The 24612-nt window shown below is 40.0% G+C and overlaps 1 protein-coding gene across 1 annotated transcript in view; it reads left to right on the top strand.

Moving 5' to 3' along the window:
• LOC121595626 overlaps positions 1-24612 on the top strand; it is a 205807-nt gene that overhangs the window by 156054 nt on the left and 25141 nt on the right. Inside the window, exons 19-20 of the mRNA XM_041919717.1 lie at positions 2084-2293; positions 20014-20408. Of these exons, the coding sequence (XP_041775651.1) occupies positions 2084-2293; positions 20014-20408 (605 nt within the window). The remainder of the gene's footprint in view (positions 1-2083; positions 2294-20013; positions 20409-24612) is intronic.

Here is a 24612-nt window from a genome sequence, read left to right as displayed (position 1 = left end):
TGTAAAAAGCCAATTTGTGCGCTGCACAGTGTTATTAAAACTAGTTGTAATTCGTGTAATTAAATAGATGAACGTTTATGTAAAATGAATTATGTTGGGATTATGTTCAAATGAATTGACAATGATTCGAAGTAAAAAAACTTGAAATAAACATATGAAAATTAAAAAAAAAACGTAATAAGCATACTTATAGACCGTCAACATATATTTTATACAACAAGGAAAACAACCAAAAGATTTTTACTTTTTGAAATTTTAAGATTTAGATTTAACTTTTGAAAGAAACGTAAGTAAAACTTATAAAAAGACATAAGCATCCACTCAAAACTTCCTGCAAGGCCGGTTGGGGTGTTGGAGTTACAACATATTTTTAATTGAAAAAAATATTGATAGGATTTTTAAAATTCTAATTTTACTACGATGTGTTAGTAAACATTATTATGAACCTATGAGACAGTTTTCATTCAAATCTAACAAGTAACTCAAAAGATATACGCTTTTAACCTCGAAAAACATCATACTTCCATACAAAATGTATGGCCTACCCGGGTAGGCGGTTGTACATGTGAAGGGTATGTAAAGTTAAATAATAAAAAAAATACTCAAATATTTTTGATATTTTTTATTTTGTAAAAATGATTAGAAAACATCTGTTCTGAGGCATTTTAAAAATTTGGTCTCGGTACGACTTCTCAACACAAAGATATTTTGGAATAAATATGCGAAACTTACCCGGGTAGGCGATCGTACACATGACGGTTAATGAATTCCCTATTAATCACCGCAAACTTTCGTAAATGAATTCCTTCCCTACCTGTGCTGGTGTTTGCGTGCATACGACAAAAACCTCTCTTTTCTCTCTCTGTCTCTCTCTCTATCTCTCTCTCTCTCTTTAAAATATTACAACCCTTTTGAGCACATTCTTCAACCTTGCTCTACCTCCGCTTACGGTAAGAGCGGAAGTATTTGGGGCAAATATTGTGTTCAATACAAATTATCTTCATCTTTCGACATCCTTTCCGGGGTACGCCATGTTGGGGGGTGGGTTGCTTCCTCCATCCGTGTGCTGTACGAAATTAATAACACTCAATCAAGCTCCAATATTATGGCCCTCGCTACTACCGTGCCCGTCTGGGAAATGGGAAGGGTGCTAGAGGGTGGTCCACGTGGTGAACCTTTCATCGGAACGTTTAGTGAATTTTTAATTGCTTCCAAATTACTCTCCAAGCCAATTTAAAATAGTAGCTTCGGGTTTTGGCTTGCTTGCAGAAAGGGCGCCGGATTTTGAACCCGGAATTTGTAACCCCTTCAACATTACCGGAATGTTGCTTGAGCCTATCAAAGTTAATTGATGACGAGCTGCTTTTGTGCAACATTGTGCGTTGTGCGGGAGTAGGGAGTATCATAAAAGATGATGATTTAAGTTGAAGAATTAAAACACGCTTTTTGAGGTGTGCTTTTGTGGGAAACATTTTAACACCACGTACCACCACCTCCATGTATTATTGCTACACAAACGTATTTTGTTTGGATGAAAAAAGTACCACCAAACGATGTAACTTTTTGCAGTAGAATGGCAAACTGTTACGAACCACACTCTATCTAACCACGCGCCGGAATGACACCAGCACAATGGTACGGGGTTTTGTACCAACATTCCATTTCCTTATGTGTGCTCCATCCAAATACCTCGAAATTCCTTTTCATCGGCTATAAAAATGCCAGGGTTTTTTTTCGTATGTCCTGTCTGTCCCTGCATCCTTTCTCATATAACCGCTGTGTGCAGATAGTTAGTTCAGCAAGAGTTTCAGCAATTGCTTGCGAACGAGCTGTGCTGGGAAGCACACCATTGTCACACATACTCACCATTTCGATGGTTGCAAATTCTAAACAAACTTTGCAAAAACGAATGGATTTTTTAACAGTAAACTTTTACCTTCGTACGTTCAATCGTTACACTACCACGCACACGCGCCGCAAGGGAACTTATTTCCCTAACAACCGACTCATTTACATCTCTATTCATGTTTCTCTTTTTTCTCGCTCTCTCTCTCTCTCTCTTTCTCTCTCCCGCCTCTCTTAGCCCACTGTACCGAAGACAACCACCCGGCCGATACTGGTGGTGATCAGCTGCGGTTGCTGCTTCCTGCAGTCGTGCATCGCCTTCGCCATCATGCTACCGATCCTGTATCAGCGTCGGTGCTGTGTGACCTTTTTAAAAATGCAATTCTGTTCCGCCACCTCGATGGCGATGGCAATATTCATTCTCGGCCTGCTGCAGCTGTTCCCGCCGGTAAGTATCGATGTTTGACTCTGGTTAGCCAACAACGGAGAGGAGGGGAGAGGGGTTGGTTTTCGCGCCTTTTGCTTTTCGGCACAGGAGTTTGTTACCTTCTCAGGGGATCGAACCACGCAATTAATGTGTAAATTTTGGTATGAACGCAACTTCGCCAGTTTATTGCACATACGGAAAGGATTTTTGCTAGTTTGCTCGTGCGGAAGCCAGCGCAGTTGTAGTGACGAGACATGATGATTGCACAGAAGCGTACCACAGTGTCTACGAGCAAGGTGCTACAGTTGTAACATGGACGTGAATGGTTTCTCTTTGCAAGGGTAGACTATTTGGAATTTTGGTACAAGTAAGAGCTACGTGTTACGCCAATAAAAGAAACCAAATGTTTTACTTCCCTTTAACCTGGGGCAACATTGAATTTACATACAATTAGTTGAGTCTCAATGAAATCAATCTTTTGTTTAAGAACGCAAACGAACCGTTAAAAAACCTGATCGATAACAACAGTTTTCTTTTTATTGTACTATTTCAATATGTTCTCATTACATTGGTAGGGCGTTTGAATCCGTTGATGATTTTTTCACAAATAACTCAATATGTAATCTATTCTAGCTTCTTCTTCTTTGGCTCAACAACCGATGCCGGTCAAGGCCTGCCAACACACTTGTGGGGTTGGCTTTCAGTGACTTATTGATTTTCCCCCCATAGCAGGAAAGTCAGTCCTACGTATGGCGGCACGGTCTATTTGGGGCTTGAACCCATGACGGGCATGTTGTTAAGTCGTGCGAGTTGACGACTGTACCATGAGACCGGCCTCTATTCTAGCTTACCCTAGATTAAATTACTCACGCCACAACGAGGCTATTTTTTAGAGGAAAATTCGAGACCGAAAAGCGATTGTACAGTTTTTCCGACAGATAATGAATCTCTTCTTTAAGGAGAAGGATACCAGCAATGGTGTATACATCTGCATTCCTTGTGAAGCGGCTGGTGTCAGTATTCATACATAACAATTTGTTAACCATGATTTGCAGCCTACAGAGGTGAGCTTCCACACTTATACTCCATACTGGGGCTGCATTTGTTGCAACTGGTTGGATTATCTGTTTATAAACTGCCAACTTATTTGATTGCGATAAACGAGACGACTACGACTGATCAGTGGATAGAGGCATTTCAAAAGAAGATGTCCTCTTTCTAAGACGGATTCAACATGTAAGCCCCAGATACTTTACCGACGGCGACCATGGTACAGTCGTCCCATCAACAATAAGCCCCCGGCTCAGAGGTGGAGTCAGAGTTTTCTTAAAACGATGGAGAAAGACAATTGCCTTGGTTTTGGATGGATTGATTTTGATCCTCCAGTCTGCAGCAAATCTCGGGAAGATATCGAGACAGCGTTGCAACCAGGTTTTTAGTTCGATCATGTTCCTACCTTTGACTGCAATGGCATCTGCGAACAGAAACAGCATGCCATTACAGGGAAGGGGAGGGATATCCGTTGTGTACAAAATGTACAGTAATGGAACCAGAAAGTTCCCTTGTGGTACACCTGCAGGAACACCATATGGATCAGACAATGCAGAGTCCAAGGCCATTCTGAATGTTCTATGTTTTTAGTAACTGCTAATAATTTGAACTAAATAAACTGGAAGATCAACATCAACCAGCTTGTGTAAAATCCCACCATGCCAAACGCTGTTGAATGCTTTCGCAATATCCAACAGCTGTGGATTTTGTATCTGCTTTGTTTTGGTCGATGCAATCCTTGGCTCATAAAAGCTGATGAACGGTTGAGTGTTCCTGTCGAAACCCAAATTGTTCCGGTCGAACAAGATTAAGCTCAGACACCCAGCTCTGTCACCGATCAAGAATTATCCTCTTGAAAAGCTTATCCAACGAGGGGAGCAAGCTGATTGGGCGATAACTTGTCGTAAAAGAACGTAAAAACTAAAATAAAACAATTTTACTGAACGAACTGGCTAATTCATTCAACCCATCACTATTTATAATCGTTTCAATTAACGCCTGAATATATGCAATGTTCTTATTTATTCTTACTTTTCAAATACAGGGTTTTTCAAGTCACTTTCGTATGTAAACATTGTTATTCACCGCATCCAAGATGTTTTTGAACAGCTGCCAATTGGTGTAGTTGCACCAATTGGGGTATAACACCGTTTACATTTGAAACTGACTTAGAAACCCCTTTATCCAGCTACATGTTTAAAATGATGCGTTTGCCTATCAAATCACACGCGTTTGCTATATTGCCTATACTATTGTGAGTTAAATTAAAAAAAAAAAACATTAAAATGACGAATTTAATAAAAACGAAGCAAGCAACACTAGGTTGTTCATGATTTGTTTTAAACTTATTACTAGCTTGTGACATTTATATTACTTATGCTCTTGACCATTGCTATGCCGTCTTTCTCACAGAGCTACATTGTACACTGCTTTAATATTTGATTTACATTTCTTTGTTGCAACAGTGTCATTCTTATCACACTTCTACACCAACTAACGGTACAATGTTATCCTAGACGCTATAGGGCAACCTGAAATTCAATTAGTTATACATGTCAACAGTTTTCCCCAGCCGACGTTTGCTAACAAACTTTCAATGCTCGAAATCCTTTACAACCGATTTGCAGACGCATTTGCAATTTATTAAACTCTTTTCAAATAAATGTAATGCATAGCGCTCGGGTTTCCACCCATGTGACAGTCGAATGTATCTTTCGCCACTTGCTATAGCCTGAAAGACATTTTGCCTGAAGATGTTGCCCTGCATGTATTTCTTCAACCCTTGCTCCCTTGCTCATGCTGTGATATGCCGTTTCATGTCCGTCTACAGTACGAGTTGCTCATGCTGCTGATGGTACAATTTATGCTTCACTCTTCCATTGGTAAACTGCAGCATGGCAAACTTGCCTTGCACGGCATCGCCACATTCGGCCTCAATCTAGCGCTTGCCCCGTAAACTGATCTGCCGGGACTTTGTCATAAACGGTCCCCAAGCTTACCACGGCTGGCGTTTAATAAAATGCTTATAAATAACGAGAAACTTTGTTATCGTCGTTATTGCACCGCAGCAGCACCAGAAGCAGCAGTATCAACAGCAGCACCAGCAAGCCTCGTCTGTCCGTTTAACACACATGTGTGCTGCGACAGTGTGCCGACCAACTAAAGCTAAACTTCTCGAGCGTGTGGCGGCGTGTGCTGCTGAAGTGCCATTGCTCATGAGGCCACCTTCACCCGCGTGGCACCGCGTCGGCACGGCGACAAAAACGAAACTGCATCTGCAGCACTACCGGCATGCATTATTTCATGCTCGGAATTAGTTTGACAGCTGTTTTCTTTGCCTGTGTGGCCGGATCGACGAGGGGTGCTAGCCGTGTCTTGTGGGGCATGGGCTTAGACAGACGATGTTTGGTTAGTTCCGCTTAGCCTCGTTAATAAACATGTTTGCTCCGTCTTAAGGTTCGGCTCACCATCGCTTCAAATGGTTCTCTTACTCACTCTCTCCCCTTCTGAGAACAATACTCTTTTTCCACTCAATCCCTTCCACCCTGTATGTCTGGCCTGTGCGGCATAAATATCCAGCTCGGTGAAAACATTGCCGCCCAAGTGCACTATCCGCCCACTTCAGCAGAACGATTGTGTACGTCTGCTTCAACAAATTACAATCAATTAAGCGAAACAATTCACTTATCATCGGAACAAACCTGCACAACACCTCCCCTCGCACGGGTTCCGAAGAGCGTGCGGAGTAATGGACGAACATGTGCTGCCTCCTAGACGGCTTGAAATCTCGGCCAGTGGTGTGTGCACTAACTCTCTTGTTTGCCTCTTGCTTTGTGGCGTTCCATTTTCAAATGGCGAGCGGAACCGAGTGGAGTATCGTTTGAAGTGGGCTATTCATTCGAGAAGGTGTTTCACAGTACCTTGTTTCGAACAAACGTAATGGTGCAAAACAAAAAAATGGAGACGTTGCGAGACAATGTTGCTACATTTTGCTTGTCGAAGTGAAGTGGTCTGTGAGTGGGTTTTCTTTCCTTCGGCTTCTTTATCCAAGATCTTACCATAGACACGTTTAACTGTCGGGGCAGTTGACGGTATGGACAGGTATGAGAGCGATGCAGCAGAACAGCCTCAAGGAATAAGACAATAAATTAAATTAGAATGTTGCTAAAGGCAAACGGAAAGCTCGTGCTTCTTTAAGCAGAAATGATCATTAACAGGAATCGTTCTATGAATTTTATCATGGTTTGTCATTTTCAAATTCATTGTTCATTCATTCCTACATCAGGCTGTTGAGCAATGATTTTTATTATTTGTTCTTTCAAACAGAAGCATATCTTAAGGTGCACAATTAAATTGAAAGCTTTTTGCGATGATATCTTTCATCGCAAAGCTAATGCTCGGATTTTATACATTCAATAAGATTGCTCTTATGTGTTAAACTAACCGGAAAATAATTTAATTTATTCTTTTATAATTTCGAGCGCCAAATTTACGTAAAAAGTTCACTCCTCAAAACACAAAACCTACAGCTCCTCGCAACTTAAAGCTCTCGGCAAGGTAATCCACCCTTTCGGACTCCACAACCTAACCGGCCGGCCACTGTTTGTCGATTAATTCCCCCTCCCGGCCTCAGAAAAGAAAAACCACAAACGGCATTGCTTGGTTTGGCGTTGACGAAATTGGATCAGACGCGCGAACCGCCGGCCAAACTTTTCCACTCTTATCGCCCGAGAATTTTCCTAATTCAATTAGGCTTTCAAAGTTTTCACTTTAAAAAATGAACTTGCAGCAACCGGCTGCGGATGGACCCATGGTTTCAGATTCTTGCTGGCTGTTTTGGTTGATTGTGGTATGTATTTTTTTTTCCTCCACTCCCTGTGCCGCCCCACACACATCGCAAGCAGAGAAGGAACTTTAGCATAGCTCAGACCGTGATTATCCACAGCATGCCAACCGTGGCAGCAAATCGAGCAGAAACTCTTTAACTTGAATGTGACCTCGAACGATCGTTCAACCTTTGTGATGTGGCGAGGTGCAGATTGCTGCTGCCGAAAGTCAAAGACCCGTTCTGCTCCCGTGACTGAGAAGTTCCCGTCGCACGCCACACGGTGGACTGACAGCAGCATCTCACCGATGTGTTCCGGGTCGAAAGGCTTCTCTCTTCATTTAACGCTACGGTCCGTTTGCTATCAATGGTAGCGGCTGATGCGTTGGACACAGTTTGTCTTTTGTAGGAGTTTTTAATTGCTGACGCAATCCGACGCAATCGGTGCGATGGAACCTAATTGCTTCAAAACTACCGGGCGTCTCCATCGAACTGGTTGTTTTTACATATGAAAATAAATGCTTTCAAAATGTAGTCGCCTGTTTCTAATTACGCATCAAAATTATGCTGTGACTTTGTTTTAATTTCCTAATCGCTTATTGCAAGCATTATATGTTACAATGCTAAATTACCAAATTACATCATAATGCACTTAAACTCGGATAATCTGTTACCTTTCGCGCCAAGCTGACAACTGTCCCCAAAAGATAATTAAAGTTAGATTACAGTTCAAGCTTCTCTCTAGGCGAAGTGATTCCTATTTGCACAAAATACAATCCCCCCTTAAGAGGACGGTACTACTAATGCTACTGTTGCGCAAAATGGACGCTCCGACCGGGCTTTCTCACACCACCGTAGCATTATGCAATGACACTGTTAAACAACCATAATCGCTCGAAAATGAATGCGTTCACACCTCTCCACTGCCAGCACAGGGGCAGCACAGGGTTCAAGTGTAGAACTTCTACGCTGGAGAGTTTCCGTGACATTTGTCGCTACCGGAAGGATAATGTGCTACCTTTAGCGCTAAATGCGCCCGGGTGCACAGAGAGCACGAACACACGCACACACACACATACACGCACACGCGCGTACTGCAAAATTCGTTACCCTGTCAGGGGTTTCCATTGAATTGCCATAAATTGCACACTCATGCAGTGTGCGGATCACGTCACGCTAAAGGCAAGCACAGCTTCGCTTGAATGAGCGCGTTCAAAAGTCAACAAGCTGCAAACTGCACTTCTCTCAAACTGTGGGCGCAATGGGTGTGGGTTGATTTTCGGAATAATTCAGTAAAGTACGGTGATGGTGGAGTACAAGTGATCGCTGAAAGTGTAACGTAATTTAAGTGAATTATCATAAGCGTCATAATTTTATAGATAATCTTTCATCTCATAATTTAACCCAGGGAAAACAAACATTTAATATCAATTGGCCGCAACAATTTGCCCCAGGTTGATGTCTGAAAGAATGCAATATGTTGATAAAGGTCTATATAGAATAATAATAAAATACTTGCTAATTAATATTTGTATACATTTTTAAATAAAATCCAAATTATTCAGCAAACGAATAGAGATTTTAAAGGAAATAGAATACATTAAACATACTAAGGAATTTATCGCAATCAATCACAATCCACCCGATATCCAACAGACGTTCCACCATCATATCCTTGCATGAAAACAATAGCATTAAAAATGGCTTATCTATCAACTGCAATAATACAAAAACTAACAGCAAACACAATTTACAAATCAAGAAACAGTTCCTATAGCACACCACATATAATGCAAAAATACCCCAATATAAAATGGGATAGCGTATGGCTCAATATAAATGGTAAACAACTGAACTCGGAACAGAAGAGCTATATGTACTTGTTGGCCAATCAAAGAGTATACACTCAGGAGTTAACATTTAAATATAATATAGCTAACAGTAATCACTGTGAAAAATGTGGCTGTGTTGAAAACATTCAACACAAACTAAAAGAATGTCGAGAGAGAAAGAAGAACTGGGAACTATTCAGTGGAATAGCTCAAAAGCTCAAAATTAGAATATTGCCGTTTGATAGATAGATAAAAGCAGACTTCAGAATAAATAACAATAAGGGAAATCAATTAACCAAGCTATGCATCAGTTACGTGATATGAATAATTAAAATCAAATCCACCCGCATATAGATAAACAAGGTTTAAAGCAGATACCAAATTTAGTCTAAAAGATAAAGAAGGTTAACTTTAACTGAATGATGGAATACAAACTGAATTAGTTGATTTTTATTTTAAAAAAACTAGATTTCTATTAACAAAACGACACACAAAGCAAATTAGATTATAATTTAACGAAAAACTTGAGCTGCTTCTTTCCTTGTATGGATTCTCTCTATGTTGTGGCCAGTATATTGAGAGCTCTTTAACTCCACAGTATTGCGTTATCGGTTATCGAACTGCAAGTTACGCAATAAGTGAGGACATTAAAACGATAGTGATTTCGATTCTGATAGCAATCCACACTCAATCCTGCTTTGCAAGCTTGGCACTCTCGGACTTCCTAGACTGTTGATTAAGATCGCACCTACTTAGTGAGACTGGAAAAAGGCTTGATATAAATGCTGCTCGTTTAAAAGAATTAATCTCTGGAATGCTGCAGAATAGTAAACTCCACTGCTGTTTGTATCGTGTAAATATCACTCGCACTTAGCACTTTTCTGCACTTACTTACTTACTTATCCCGTGCTACAACCGCTTTGCGTGAGCGGTTTCGGAAACTCCTGAGGCAGGCCGTTATCCCGGCCCCCCCTCCACTCCATCTTGCCACCTCAGTTTGGGCCTACCACGCCTCCTCTGTCCTTTTGGACGGCCTAAAAAGACTTTACGGGCTGGGTCGTCCGTTTCCATGCGTATAATATGGCCAGCCCACCGGAGCCTGGCGAGCTTTATACGCTGTACGACAGTGAGGTCGCCACACACAGCTCGTATAGCTCGTCATTATATCGGGTCCTCCATTGTCCTTCCACACATACGGGGCCAAATATCCTTCTGAGCATCTTCCTCTCGAACGCGGCTAACAAGGTTTCGTCAGATTTGGACAGTGTCCATGTCTCATAGGCGTTTGTGAGTACCGGAACTATATAGGTACTATATAGTCCCAGCTTCGTCCGTCGCGACAGGTTCTTTGAGGTGAACTGATTTTTCAGGCTGTAGAATGACCGGTTGGCAGCCAGCATCCTTGCGTGCAACTCAGCTACCATGCTATTGTCCTTGCTGACCTTTGACCCAAGATAGGTGAATTGTGGATCTGCACTAACTGCATAATAATAATGATAATTATTATTATTATTACTATTATTTATTTAATTCAAATGATTGATAAGTGATAGTAATACACAGCACTACATTGGCCATATCATCAGCCGGTATCTATCGGCTTCAGCACCATTTTTCGAACGAAAAACTTGGATCGGTCCAGTTGTCATATTAATATCATTTGACACTCATTTTGCCGCGGAAGTTCATTTTACCGTTTTTTTTTAAATGGCGCCCACGAGCAAAATGAACTACGCTACAAAAATTTTATCGTTCCGCTTTGTTTGCCAAATCCGCAAAAAACCGCGACGAATTGAGCTACGGAGATTATCGAATATCAGAAAAAGGCCATACAATACTGCTGAAGTTAAAAAAAACGTTGTGTAAAAGGAAATTGGTAAAAGTTATGATTTTTTTTTTCAATGTTTATGGTAATAAAAAATCATTTATTAATTATTAAAAAATGCTTTGCCTACGCTAAATGCTGAACTTGATGGGAATCGTTTTTTTTTGTAGAGGTATTAAAGAAAAAATTAAAGCGTTTGCGCATATGGCATTTTTTCGATAGAAAAATGGTGCTGAGGCCGTATTTTCGAACTGCTCTGAAGATATTGCAAAGTCTATTGCATAGGAACTAGCATTGGACTCCGCCGGCATACGAATCACAGGGTCTGACCGACCAGTACTGGATCGAAGTTGAGGTATCTACAGAGATAATGCGAAAATGTTGATGCGGGACAACAGAGACAGTGACTCGATGGCACCATTCAGATGACCACCGATGAAAAGGTACTGTGCGTTATGTCTCCTTGCGGCAAGTGGCTCAAGGCCTATGAGACGGCACCATGTATACGACGGAAGATAAACATCTATTAGAAGCTGCTGATGCAAAGCTATCCTGTCAATTAGCAAATGATCAACAGATCAAGTGGGAACCCAAGATCATATTGAACTCACTATTCATGCGAAGCTCTAGAAACTCTAGAAACAACGCGACAACGACAGAGATAATCAACCAATTAGCAATCTTCTCGTACGGCTAACTCGTGGGATTGGTAATATTATTTCCTTTCTGCTCATTAGTCGTACTGATGTTGGAGTACGTATCCGTGACATGATACTTTCCGTTACCGGAACACGATCGGTTACGCCGTTGCGCTTTATTTGGCATCGCGTCATTCCAAGAACGCTCTAGTAATGCACAAAGAATATTTATCATAAATTATAAAGCGGCTCGCCTTCATTATCCTGAGCTACTTTCCTTGATCTGAACTTCGTTCGTTTTAAAGCGCTAGAACACCTCGTTTTGCAGGATTTGGGAACCGTTGAACGCGTTTTGACTACCTGAATCCATTCTAAGTAAAGTGTTATCAATTTGAACCATGAGGTGTGTGAATTGGTTGAACCATGCATTAACCGTAATTTGTCCATAAGCTAATCAATAATGTAAATCGTTATCCATTTGCGACAGACACACTTAACAGAATTTATAAATTAACTCTTAAATTGAAATCGAGCTAAGAGGCAGGACCGGTGAATCCACGAATGAAATGAGATGTAAATTCACTTGTGAAATACATCCGCAGAGAAACATTAATTTCCGTTGCAGGCTTGTTTGCTACATTGCCGAAGTAGGATGGTAGCAAATTTTCAAAACTCAAGAAAAAAAACCCATTCTATCAGGTCATGAAACCCATTTTCCGATGTATAATGAGGCCCAGTAATAACCGATACTGGGAAACGTGCGGTTTCTACCACACTGCATTTCGATGTGCGTTGGGGAATGCTCAACAACAGTCCACACACATGCATCACCGGCACATTAGCGCACCACTTCCTTCGTCTCGCGACCATAAAAGCGCTGAAACGGTTTCGAATCGACGCATCGGCATCGTTTTCCAACCGGCAAATATCTGCACAGACATGCACTTTCCTGTTTGGCGTATGGGTGTGGAAAAGAGGAAAAAAACATACATACATGCACATAAACTTACAATGCTTCTCTCGAAATGTAACCGATGTAAAAGCGTCTCGTGAAGGAATGTTTGTGTTTGCAGAAAATCTGCGTACGGGCACTGAAGTTATTCGGCAACGTTAGATAACCTGCTCGGGGTAAAAAACGTTACCGTTTGCAGTTTTCCTCCCAATTTTAGAAGGGACAGAAATCCGTACGAGATAATTCGCTGATCAGCAAAAAACCATCCATCTCTCTCGTGAGCTATTTTGCCACCTTTTCCATTGGACATGCACTCACACGTGTCACAACATGTGACCACCATTGGCCCTCTGGCAACTGCAAACGGAACGCATGCTTATTGTCAAAGGACCACCGCCATGCTAAAAGGCCGAAAATCCGGATCGACGACCATTTTATCAACTGGTGCACGAGCCTCGTACGGTGGTAACATTTGCTGCAAAACGGCAATGAAAAACGAGCAAGCCATCCAGGCAAGGTAGTTGGAGGTATTGGTCATTGGTCTGGTGAAGAAGAAAAAAAGCACCAAGGGACGAGCCGGATAACGGATGATATTTCACGCATTCATAAATAAATAACGTGCGGCATAATTTATGCCGTTGCTGGACCGCGACGATGGCGTTTAAGCCTGTTGCACGCACCTCTGCCCCACAGCATCGTACGTGCTATGAGCGAATGTGGATGCATTTTGCAAGCACGTTCCTGGGCTGTGCGTTCCATAGAATCGGTTATGTCGATTGCATATTTCACTCGCGGCAAAATGTGGATTCATTTTGCGCTCGGGGGAATGACTTTTACCATGGTCACTTGCACACTGTTAGCTTAAACGGTTGATTGCCTTTTTTTATTCTTATGCTGAGTTTTACATTGTTGCGAGTCATACTGTTACTGTTTTATTTTTAATAGTAAAATAACATTTAATGAACATAGGTAATTATGAGCTTTTTTTAGCACCTGTGAAGTTTTTTTTTCATCATACTTTTTTATGTACTATTGAATGCCATTGCTGCCGGGAGTAGATTATTTTCATTTGCGCGATATTTTTTTCTTAATTTGTTCACATTATTACATTACGTTTTGAAATTTAGTAGTCATTTTTTATTTTCAATAGGTTTCTAAATACGATTGTTAATTATTTAAATTGAATTGACATTATTTTTCAGTTTACTTTCATGTTACTTGTATTTGTAACCTGCCCCAACATTTATTACACTGCTCAAAAAACTTTTGACTGCAGATTCTTCATAGAACAATAAGCATATAAACTGTTTTCAGGGTCAGTTTTTTATATGAAGAGTGTTATTCAACAATAGCGCAAGGTTTTTTAACAACCCAGCTGTCACAAGTAATGATAGCTGTTGAAAAACATCTTGCAAGTTTTGAATAATGCTGTTCACATTGAAAATTGAGCAGGGAAACAGTGTAAGTACTATAACCATGAAAATAAGCAAGAACTCAGGAGTATGGTGTAATTTCGTAACTTTTTACAAAAAAAACTACAACCTTTTAACAGTGATCCATAAAAATAGCACAAAACACGTCTGATGAAATGATCTTTTTGTTACTTTTGCATGTGTACATTTCATTATGGTGAGAAACGTCTATAACCATTCAATTTATGGTGTTTTTTTCAATCTGTTCATTTATTTATTTTCATTTGGTATATTTTACCATCAAAAGAAAGGTCAGCGTTTGATATACGCTATTAATAATAAAATCATGTTTTTGATAAAGTACCATCAAATGTCTCTTGCTGCGTCAGCAACATTTGAACCTTCACTCAATCACAATACAACACCACAAACAAACAACAAATAAAGAAGAAGCATCCACCCAAGACTTTCCATCCCCGGACGATGCTTTTCAATCAAAAGCCTATCAATTACCGTATCGAACGGAAACGGATAATCCCTAAAAGCTACAGGAAATTAGCGAACTGTCCCAAGCTGCCCATGTTGTTACCTCCAATCTCTCGACCACTGTTCTGCCGTGCGACGTCTTTATCTTTGCGCTTGTACCATTTCTGCGTCAGCATGTCAGCTAGGAGTGATAAAGCCATCAAAGAGCATCTTATCCTCCCACCAACCCAACCATTCGGCTTATGAGATTTTCCGGTGTTCATTTCGGTAAACAGTTTCAGCCTCCGGCCAGCAGACGGCCAGACCAGACGCTCATACGGATGATAATTAACCTTATTAAATATGTCTCGCATCCGACACGGTGAACTAGCAGTAGTTGCCTGCTATGATAGCTCACCTGAAGAAGTGGTAGCAGCAGTAAGTAAAGATCTATCCGACAGTACATAAAGATCTATCATGCCCATCGTAGAGGGGGGAAGCGCGTCGGTTCGAGGCGTTGTATAGATAAATAAATTAAAGCCCTTCATCACGCACATATCGGGATGCACCCGTACACAGCGTAGTTGACCCCGGCAGACGTGGGTTGCATAAATGTGATTGAAAGTCAATTACTTACGATTCGCTTGCAGTCACGGTTCAAGTGTCGTTGCAAGTCAATAAATCGATCCGGTTCCGTTTGAGCATGTCGTTGACATGCTAATCTGGGTGGAAAATCCCGTAGGAAGCACCCGCAGTCCGCCATGGTGGTGTGCTGGGCTGTCCTTTTGACACATTAAATTGGTCTCGATGAAAATTTAATATTCAACTGACGAGTATTCGTGTTGCGCACGTTACGCTGCCCCTTTCTCTGAGCAGAGACCGACCTGAGTTTGGTTTGGTGCTGCTATGAATGAAAATTAATTACGCCTCTCGTTTCTGACTGAGGCAGCGTGTTTTCAGTTTGATTAACGAGGCGTATGCCATAATGTTGAACCCATTCATTGTAATGAATAAGATGCATGGTGTGCTTCCTGGTTTATTGATTTTTTTCAAGTATTGTAACTCATAAGCTATATAGGTGATTTAATTCATGTATGAGCTTTAAAGATAACCATAATTCAGTTAATTTTGTCACGCGTATTGCATACTTTAAGGCGATTTTCAACTATAGGAGACCGCCAACAAACGACTGTATCTGAGACCAAAAAAATGTCCCCTTGCTTTGGGACTAGGTCTAAAGAGTCATACGTCAAATCTCAATACACAATACAGTCTTTCCGTTGCGCGTGTTAAGCGAATTATGCGTTCCAGGGCTATTCGCGTAACTTTTCAAATCAGGATTTCAATTCGGAAGTCAAAGAGCAGGGTTTTAGCCAAAATATGAATGATAAAAAGATATTTATGATTTAATTCAATTTTTAAATGTGCATTTTAACTGATTTCATACAATTCGTATAGAAGATTTGATTATTTATATATATTTTGCGATTTCAAACTTTTAGCATAACTGCCATTTGTTTTGAAGCAATTGCTGGATGAAAATGTCATTTGTGATCGTCATCAACCTGACATGTCGCGCACCGCATTGCTAAATAGTATTCGTGTCGTGCGTTATTTTACGTGTTAATTATTTTAATTAACACTAAGCGTGAGAAATGGATGATCGAAACGTGATCTTAATGTAATAAATGTAAGCGAATTCGCTTCAAGTGGGCCACTCGTGGTCCGTTGAATTTTAATCAATAAATAACAAATAACAAATAAAAGGTGCCAATTTGACGTATGAACTATCAAATTTTAAAATTTGCGTAACTCGGGGAAAGACTTTACACTCTTCCAAGAGGAAGAGTCAAAACCCATTATATAGTTTATTTTAACTGTATTATAGAAAATGGTTTAATTTTATTCGAAAAGTCATTTACAAAATATCATATTTAAAGTTGGGGAATCTTCATAACCATGTGGGTAATTGTTATCAAAAAATTTTTTTCAACATCTAATAGTTGCTGCCTAAAATTCCAAATAATAAATTTAGGCAATTATTAATACCTGCTTTCAGGTTGTCTAGGACTATTTATGTTAAAATTTGTGATAAAAAGTACTTTTAAACCAGGTTTATGTATCTTTTGTAACTTGATTAAAAAAAAAAGAGTTGCTTGGCAATATTAGATGAAAAAGTAACAAGTTTTATAATTTCCTTATAATTCATTTGTTGTTTTTCTTTTGCTTTTTTTGGTAGCATTTTTTTATTATTATGAACTCTAAACATGTTTAATTTTCAGATTATTTTGTTTTAAAAATCATAACAAAAGAATATCATATGTATTATAATTTAGCACTACTTATATACCTGCTTGCATTCACTTCCCAACATACATCAAATGATGTGAACTAGTCCGCAAAACAATCAATCCTAAGCCTTCTTCAAACCACCGACAATGTCCTGGCCTTAAGTCAACAAGCGCACCAGATTTCCTATTGTACACATACATCAAAAACCAATCATCATTTTCTTCCTTTCCCTTCCTGTGCACCGTCACCGTTCGATGTAACTGAGCCCCCTAACCCACTTTCTTTACCACAGCTTGAGTTATTTAGTTGCGGGTGAGCCCATAGACATCTCATTCCTTCAATAAATTTTGCTTATTTATTATCCAAACAGCAGCAGACCGGTTGGGCTGTGTGCGATTTCATAAGAGCAAACTGCATCGTCTCGCAGGCTGCCTCTTACAAGCTTGCTAGGTTAGCATTGACACCATTGCAAAGACAAACAAGAAAACCACTTGCATTACAATGGGACCATGATGCACCGGTTGCACCAGCTGGTGCCACAAAACCAGCCATTGTTATTATCATCGTCAACTCCAATGAAAAGAGGAGCACACGCTGGTAGTACAAAACAATGGGCTAATGGATAGATGAAATAGTCACTTAACTATCGTTTAGTGGCGTTATGGTGAAGTTGGTACGTTAACCGGAGTCGGAAGAAAGATCATATTTAAACCATCTGTTGAATTAATTTTTTTGTAGTCGTTTTGTAGTCGTAGTAGTTGTAGTTGTTTAGTATGCTTACAAACAAGGTAATATCACTTAAAGATGATATAAAGTACATTTGCATTTTTCTACCATTGTCATCAACATTTTTCACTAGTTTCAAAAAGCCACCTCTTTTTCTAGAAAAAAGTGCCATCAGATCTTACCGATTCTATCTTTTTCACAACTATGCATCATTTGTTATTCATATTATTTTACTCTTATATACTTTCTACTTTTTAAGTATGCTCCTATCCCATTTTTTTGGTTTTTCCTTTTTGTTACTGATTTATTTTCTTTTTTTCTATCTCCTCGATTTTAAAACAGCACGAGCGAATAGATACGCAAAAAGCACGTTTTCGTTTTTAGCACAGTTGCATTCGTGTATTTTCACATCATCATTCGTCATGCTGCTACGCTTAAACGTTTTATATCTTCTCAAAACGAATTGTCGTTAGAGTATGAACGTACCCACGTACTAACGTCACCTTTTGCTGTCATGTTTGTTTTAACAAAAAAAATAAATAAAACAGCATATTCTACTTTTGACTTCACTCACAATTTCTATCCGCCCTCGTTGCAGAGCTTTGCAGCTTGTGACATGTCATCCGCTTTATCTTGGACGATCTTGCTACTGCTTCTACCGTACCGTCTGTAGCGTACTTGCTCTTGGTTTAAAGACGACTGAAAGCAAAATGTTGAATCAAAGTCACATATCAAGCAGCAATGGTCGAATAAACAAAAAGGAGGATGCACCGGCTGACAAATATTGCTTATGAATTTCACAAAAGTGAACCCTATGGAGGGTTTTTTTGCTGCGTTTGCTGTTGATTTTTTCCACTTGCAATTTATAACTGTTTCATTTTCAGTGTGCCACCTAGAAGAAAGGTCGAAAAACTTTCTTTTTCAGAACAAGCAAGTGCCTCGAATTATTTATGTCACCTAAAAAGGATATGCTTCCCTACTAATAGCACCTCTATCTATCGATACACAGCATGTCTTGCTTCGCATACCTTTTGACCGCGTACAAAATGATAATTCTCCATTATCACTCAATTAAATGGCCCAATTTATATGTTAATTTTTGTGCAGGTCGCCTACCGGGCTAATTCCAGCGAGTAATTTGATGCCTCCAAATCGACGCTGCCATCTCATTTTCCACACCTTATTTGGCCTATAAATCTACCATTTTCACTCAATTTGCGTCATAAAACATTATCAGTCTGCTCGGTTCCGCTGTTTTATACCCCAAACCCAGCAGAACCCCTTCCTCACATACGTGGCACGCACACCCGTTTCCGTGGGGGGGGGGGCAAAGTTTTCCCATTTTTCAAATCACTTTCCTTGAAGGGGAACCCTCATTTTATGTGGAGCAAACTTTCCTGTAACAGTCACCGTCCGTAAATGTGTTGTAAGCTCGGTAGTACGGTACGGTTCCCATTTCGGACAGGTGCACCGAATTGATGGGGAAAGTGCTTTGAATTAATGTGTTTCATCATTGCCGCAACCCAACTGTTCATCGATCGTGCCCAACCCCTGTTCTGCCGATCGAACATCAAGGTAACTGGCCAACAAATTTCATTTCCATGTGATTGATAACTAATTCCAGGAGGCTGCCAAAGGCCATAAGGTTATTGTGATATGACAACAAGAAAGTGACGCAGAATTTCGCTATTGTATCGCACAAACTATGCCCCGCTTGGCTTTCGTGGAAATTTACAAACGTATCCTGATACCGTTGTAGAATTTCATAGATCGGAACTTACTTGCACTAATATTTGAAAAATTTACAATCAACGTACAGTGAACGATTGTCTATTGAAAAGTTGCATGTATGAAATATATCAAACGATCGCTTTCCTTTGACGGCGCGATATCCGGATCTTTCCGGGAAGCGTTATTTTAACCGCAGCACTGTGCGGCTGTCTGCTTGATTTAGTATTTAGGACTTAGCAGCGCTGACGAACATCCTCATCGCTGACTGCTGTAAATCGAGAACAAGTTCCATGTTATCACATACTTACACCGGCAAGCAATCAGTGTGGGAAATTGCATTTACACGGCTCTTCGTCCGTCTTGACTAGCTAATCCCACTTCAGAGCTACTCTTAATGTCCATCTATCGTTCGAAACGCTCGCTTCAAAACCACAAAACTCCATTCACGATGCCGCGCATCACCAGTCATCGTTTATCATGAAGAAATTAATTGAGTGCTAACGGGTCATGATACAGAAGCTGCTAATTTGACCTACCTAAACGTCCGTGAAATGTCCCACAAGACGGTTTGAGAAACGTAATTTACACTTGGCGAACTGCTTGGCAGGAAATTATCGACCATCGTGGTGTTGAGTTTGATGCGTAAACTGTACACGTGCGTCTTGTGCCCGATACATTAAGATGGCAGCTAATTGGGATAAATGACATTGCATTTGCTATCCATTTGAGACATCACACTTTGCCCCTAGCATTGAAATCCCGGGTATGCAACAGGATCCGGGTTTACAATCTGATTCCTACAAAAGCTGTCACTTTTGAATGGCATTTTGTTCTATTCTAGGAAAAGAAAATTGTGATCTGCTCGTGGCACAGCGATGGTGGTCAACAACACGAACGGAAAATGTTTCCCGCACACAGACACATACACACAAGCATCGCTATCGCGCACAACAGAAAAGGTTAAAATGTGTTTTTCTCGCCTACCGTTCCAGGAATGGTACGCCCTGGTGATGGCTCTGCTGTCCGGTTTTCTGCTGCTGAGCACCTCGACCCTGGTCGCCATCACCGTCCTGGTGACAACGGAGCTGCACGGCCCTAGCCGCAAATTGATTGCCGCCACCAACCTGGCCACCGGTATCTCGGGCAGCATTGGGCTGAGCTGGTTTCTGCCCATCCTGTGCGCCACCTCGACGCCGCTCGTGTACAACGTGATGGTCGAATCGCCCGCGCACTGGTGGCACGCGTCCGATTCCTTCGGCTTTGTGCTGTTCGTCGTCATCGAGGCACTGTTCGTGGTGCTGTTCGTGCTGCTCTTCATTACCCTCATCAAGCGGCTGCTCTATCTCGCCCGGAAGCATGACAAACACAACACGTCCCTGCTGCGCAGGTAAGTAACAACACCAAGCCCGTCCCTGTCCGTCCGATCATAATTCGCGCGAAGCCATTCGAATGGTTTGAGTTGTTACCCCCGTCGTTCCGATAACGATGGTAGCCTTCAATTGCACGTCTTGATATTCGATACAACGCTATTGCTTGTGGGGTATAATATTCTCGTTGCAACGATGTGTTTACTCCCCATCGGCATTTTTTCTTTTTATAAAAATATACTCAACCAAGATAGGTCGCATCGACTGAAGAGTTCGATGGTTGAACTTTAGTTGTTCTGAAGCAATACTTGGAAACGTTTGAGATTCGTTCTACAATTCTGTTCTCAGAATGGGTGAAAAATGCTTTTTTTCATCTATGGATGATGCTTTGGAGCATTTATTTAGATAACAGATGAAATATTGCGCCTACATTCAATGGTTATTTTCAGAGCACTTATAAAAAGGAACTTTATTTAACCGATTGATCAATTTCCCCTTCGATTCAAATTCTTCTTGCTCTCATTTCGAAAGTGTAAGTTATTTTATTGAAATTTGTCATTATTTAAAAAAAGAACATATAGTAGAGAAAGCTTATAAAAAATAAAATATCTTGAAATCTTTTACTAAGCGCCTGAATTTATGCAAACTGTTAATCTAGAAATCTTTCGTAATATATCGAGACTAGCGATATGATTTTTGACACTCTTAAAAGAGTGGCTCACAGCTATTCACTCTGTTAAAAGAGTTGAATCTCTTACAGCAGCGGCCGGCAAACTTTTGAGACAACGGGCCAAATTTAGTTTTGATCTGAAGCCGCGGGCCAGGAGAATGCGGTAATTCAATTATTGTGATTTAATTTTTACTTTTTAAATTTTATAAAACAAAATAATTGATTAATGATATCAAGCAATGTGATTGGTATTATTGCTGTTTTCCTATAATCGTGTCATCCAAGCATGGTTCAAAATTGATATAACCTACTTATTAACATTTTTTTTAATATACACAAATATAAATCATAAAATTTCGTATGCGATCTTCATTTCGATAGGCTTATTATGGTGTTAAAATGATGTTAATATTACATAACGGTTGCATTAAAAAATGGACAACAATTATCGATTTTTCATGGGTGTATCTTAACCCGCACTAACAAAACGTTAATTACACTTTATCACCAGTAGTATCCCATTAGTTAACAGACAAAATTTGACTCCTCTATCAGTCGAACTCTAACCATGATGGCCAAAAAGTGAATCAAAAGCGTGCGCGATCAAAGAATGGCACCCCGTAGCGTCCAAAATGGACTCCTTGCGGAAGTTTGTGGACGTCGTATATACCCGTTTTTGCATTTTGGTCGCCAACGTCTTGGAATTATAAGGCAACAATGAAAGCATCGTAAGAAAGCCCAGGTTCATTTTTGAGGAAAAACAAAGAAGCTGAAATGAAGACAGAGGAACAAGTGGCTACATTACTGCGTTAGCTGAACCGGAATATCGATGCAACCCACCAAACAGTAAAATAATACCTGGGAAACATGAAGAAACAGATCAGGAATTAGGAATCGCATCCACTGGCTTCGCTGTGGCAAACAATTACGCGAAAACTCAATGCAATCATTTCAGGTGAATTTCAACAGAATTTCGATATAACACCCTAGTCCGCAAACTGATGCAAAAACTGTACTCTAACAATTTTGTAGCAAAAACTTAGGAAGAATTGATGAAAATCGAAGGTATAACTTAAATCATGCATGTCTCCGTCCACCATGGTGAAAATTCCTAATAACTGACGAAAGGCAATTCACAAAATCTTTAACTTATTTGTGCAAGTAATCTGAAATAATTCCCTTTCAACAGATGTAAAAGTAAAGAAATTATCTTTCCTAGTTTTTTTCTACAACCAGCCGAAAATGGCATATTTTCGTCACAGTCGTTATCAGGTACACGTTGGCGGTGCAAATCGAACCACAAAACATGGTTGATTGAAACTTGTAGTGTTTAATTAAAACCAACTCCGACAGGTCACAAAGCACAAGCGACTAACTGCACTTTAAAGTTTTCAAGTTTTTTACATTATCATGCTAAAGTTACGGGGATATTGACCTCGAGCTCGAACATACTGAACGGTCCGTCATTCCATAGTACTTTAAGTAAAAGTTGAAAAAGTACGATGGTTTAATATGGTATACTAAAAGATCTTCAGTAATTTGTGTACGATCGTTTCGTTTCTTCGTTTCTTCCCATCTTTCAAAATCAGTCAAATCCTTTCGCGGGCCGGATTGAATGTTGTGGCGGGCCGCATTTGGCCCGCGGGCCGGACTTTGCCGACCGCTGTCTTACAGGGTTTTACAAGTCAGAATAGAATGTCAGCAAAACAATTTCAGAAGCTCAAGATGCATTTTAGCTGTCAAAAGTTGTTGTTTCACCGCATCGATGCTATTTTCAATAGCGCAATTTGATTTTTAAATCACTCAAGTTGGTTTTTTAGAGGCCTTTCGCATCGTTTTGCAAATTAAATCACGTATTTTTATATTATTTGTATACAAATCATTTATTTAGTGCGTTTATAGCGTTATATTTTTGAAATTTTACGTATTTATTGTAAAAAATAATATTTTCTGTGCAAAAAGCTACGAGCACTTGCGTATGTAAACATGTACAATGTTTATGTAGCCTTTTGCACATAAAATCGCAATTTTTACCATAAATACGTAATATTTCATAAATATAATACTTAAACGCATAACAGCATTGATCTTAATTATATAATCTCTAAATACATGTTTGAATTTGCAAAACGATGCGAATGGCCTCTAAAAAAACAACTTGAGCGATTTAAAAATCAAATTGCGCTTGTGAAAAATAGCATCGGTGCGGTGAAACAACAACTTTTGACAGCTAAACTGATTCTTGTGCTTCTGAAATTGTTTTGCTGACATTCGATTCTGACTTGTAAAACCCTGTATAGCCTCTTTTGACCCCTTCACAGCGGCGGATCTAACGGTAGGCAGACTAGGCGGTCACATGGGATCCCGTAGATCGTTAGTCTATCTTCTTCTTCTCTTCTTCTTTTTGGCTCAACAACCGTTGTCGGTCAAGGCCTGCCTGTACCACTTGTGAGGTTGGCTTTCAGTGACTTTTGGATTATTCCCCCCCCCCCATAGTAGGATATTCAGTCCCACGTATGGCGGCACGGTCTAGTTGGGGCTTGAACCCATGACGGGCATGTTGTTAAGTCGTCCGAGTTGACGACTGTACAATGAGACCGGCTAACCGATCGTTAGTCTATAGTTCTTCTATTTGGCGTAACGTCCTACGCGGACATGAACGTTAGTCTATAGCAGCTGTGTCAAACTCATTTCATCAGAGGGCCGCAAGTACAGATTTTCAGTGATTCGCGGGCCGCATAGTTGATAATAAAAAATATACCCCAATATTTATATAGTATACTGTTTAAAATCATTATTGTTAAACAAATTGACTTTTTATGCTCCTCACTTCAAATCTGGAATCGTTTCTTATTTACAAATTTGCGATGGTATATTTCATTGTGCTCTTTTTTATTAAAAAAAAACGTTTAATGAATGTACTTTTAACGTCACGTGCAATTTCTTTAATCCTTATTATTAAAATAGGAAAAACAAATTTTTCATTAGTCGCGTTCTCAAACGGCAGGTCTGTTAGAAAATATCGCTCAATCACACTTTTTCACTGAGGTAGAGGAAGTCTAGCAGCCTGTTGCGTATCTTTTTCAAGGAATCCAAGCTATCCATCGATAGATGAATTACAAAAATATTGTCCTGCAATTTTTCGGCAGATCAAGAGAAAAATTGTAATATAACGTGTTTAAACATTACTTTTCACAAATTTCCATGTTCCAAGTGGTGGTATATTCATTTCTTATAACAAGAACTCGTATTATACGAAACATTTTGGTAAATTACTATAATTTTATCTGACGAAGATTCGTGGTGTGTGATCCCACAAAGATCAACAAATATTTGTTGGCACTTGAGGCGTTTTAAATGATTCGCGAATTGAGGTATGGACTTTGTGAGCTAATCTATTAATAAGCTATGTATTGCAGGGCTTCGGCATTTCGATTATTTGAATCCTTAATCTAAATTCCTCTATCTTAAGCGTAATCATTTCATTTTGGTTTCGATTTTTGGGGAGGATGGATGGTACATTAATTCATCTTGTAGAATGGGGGTACGAATAA

This window comes from Anopheles merus, chromosome 3R (genome assembly GCF_017562075.2).
Source record: "Anopheles merus strain MAF chromosome 3R, AmerM5.1, whole genome shotgun sequence".
In the NCBI taxonomy this organism is placed as follows: Eukaryota; Metazoa; Arthropoda; class Insecta; order Diptera; family Culicidae; genus Anopheles; species Anopheles merus.
This window is presented reverse-complemented; position numbering and strand designations above follow the sequence as displayed.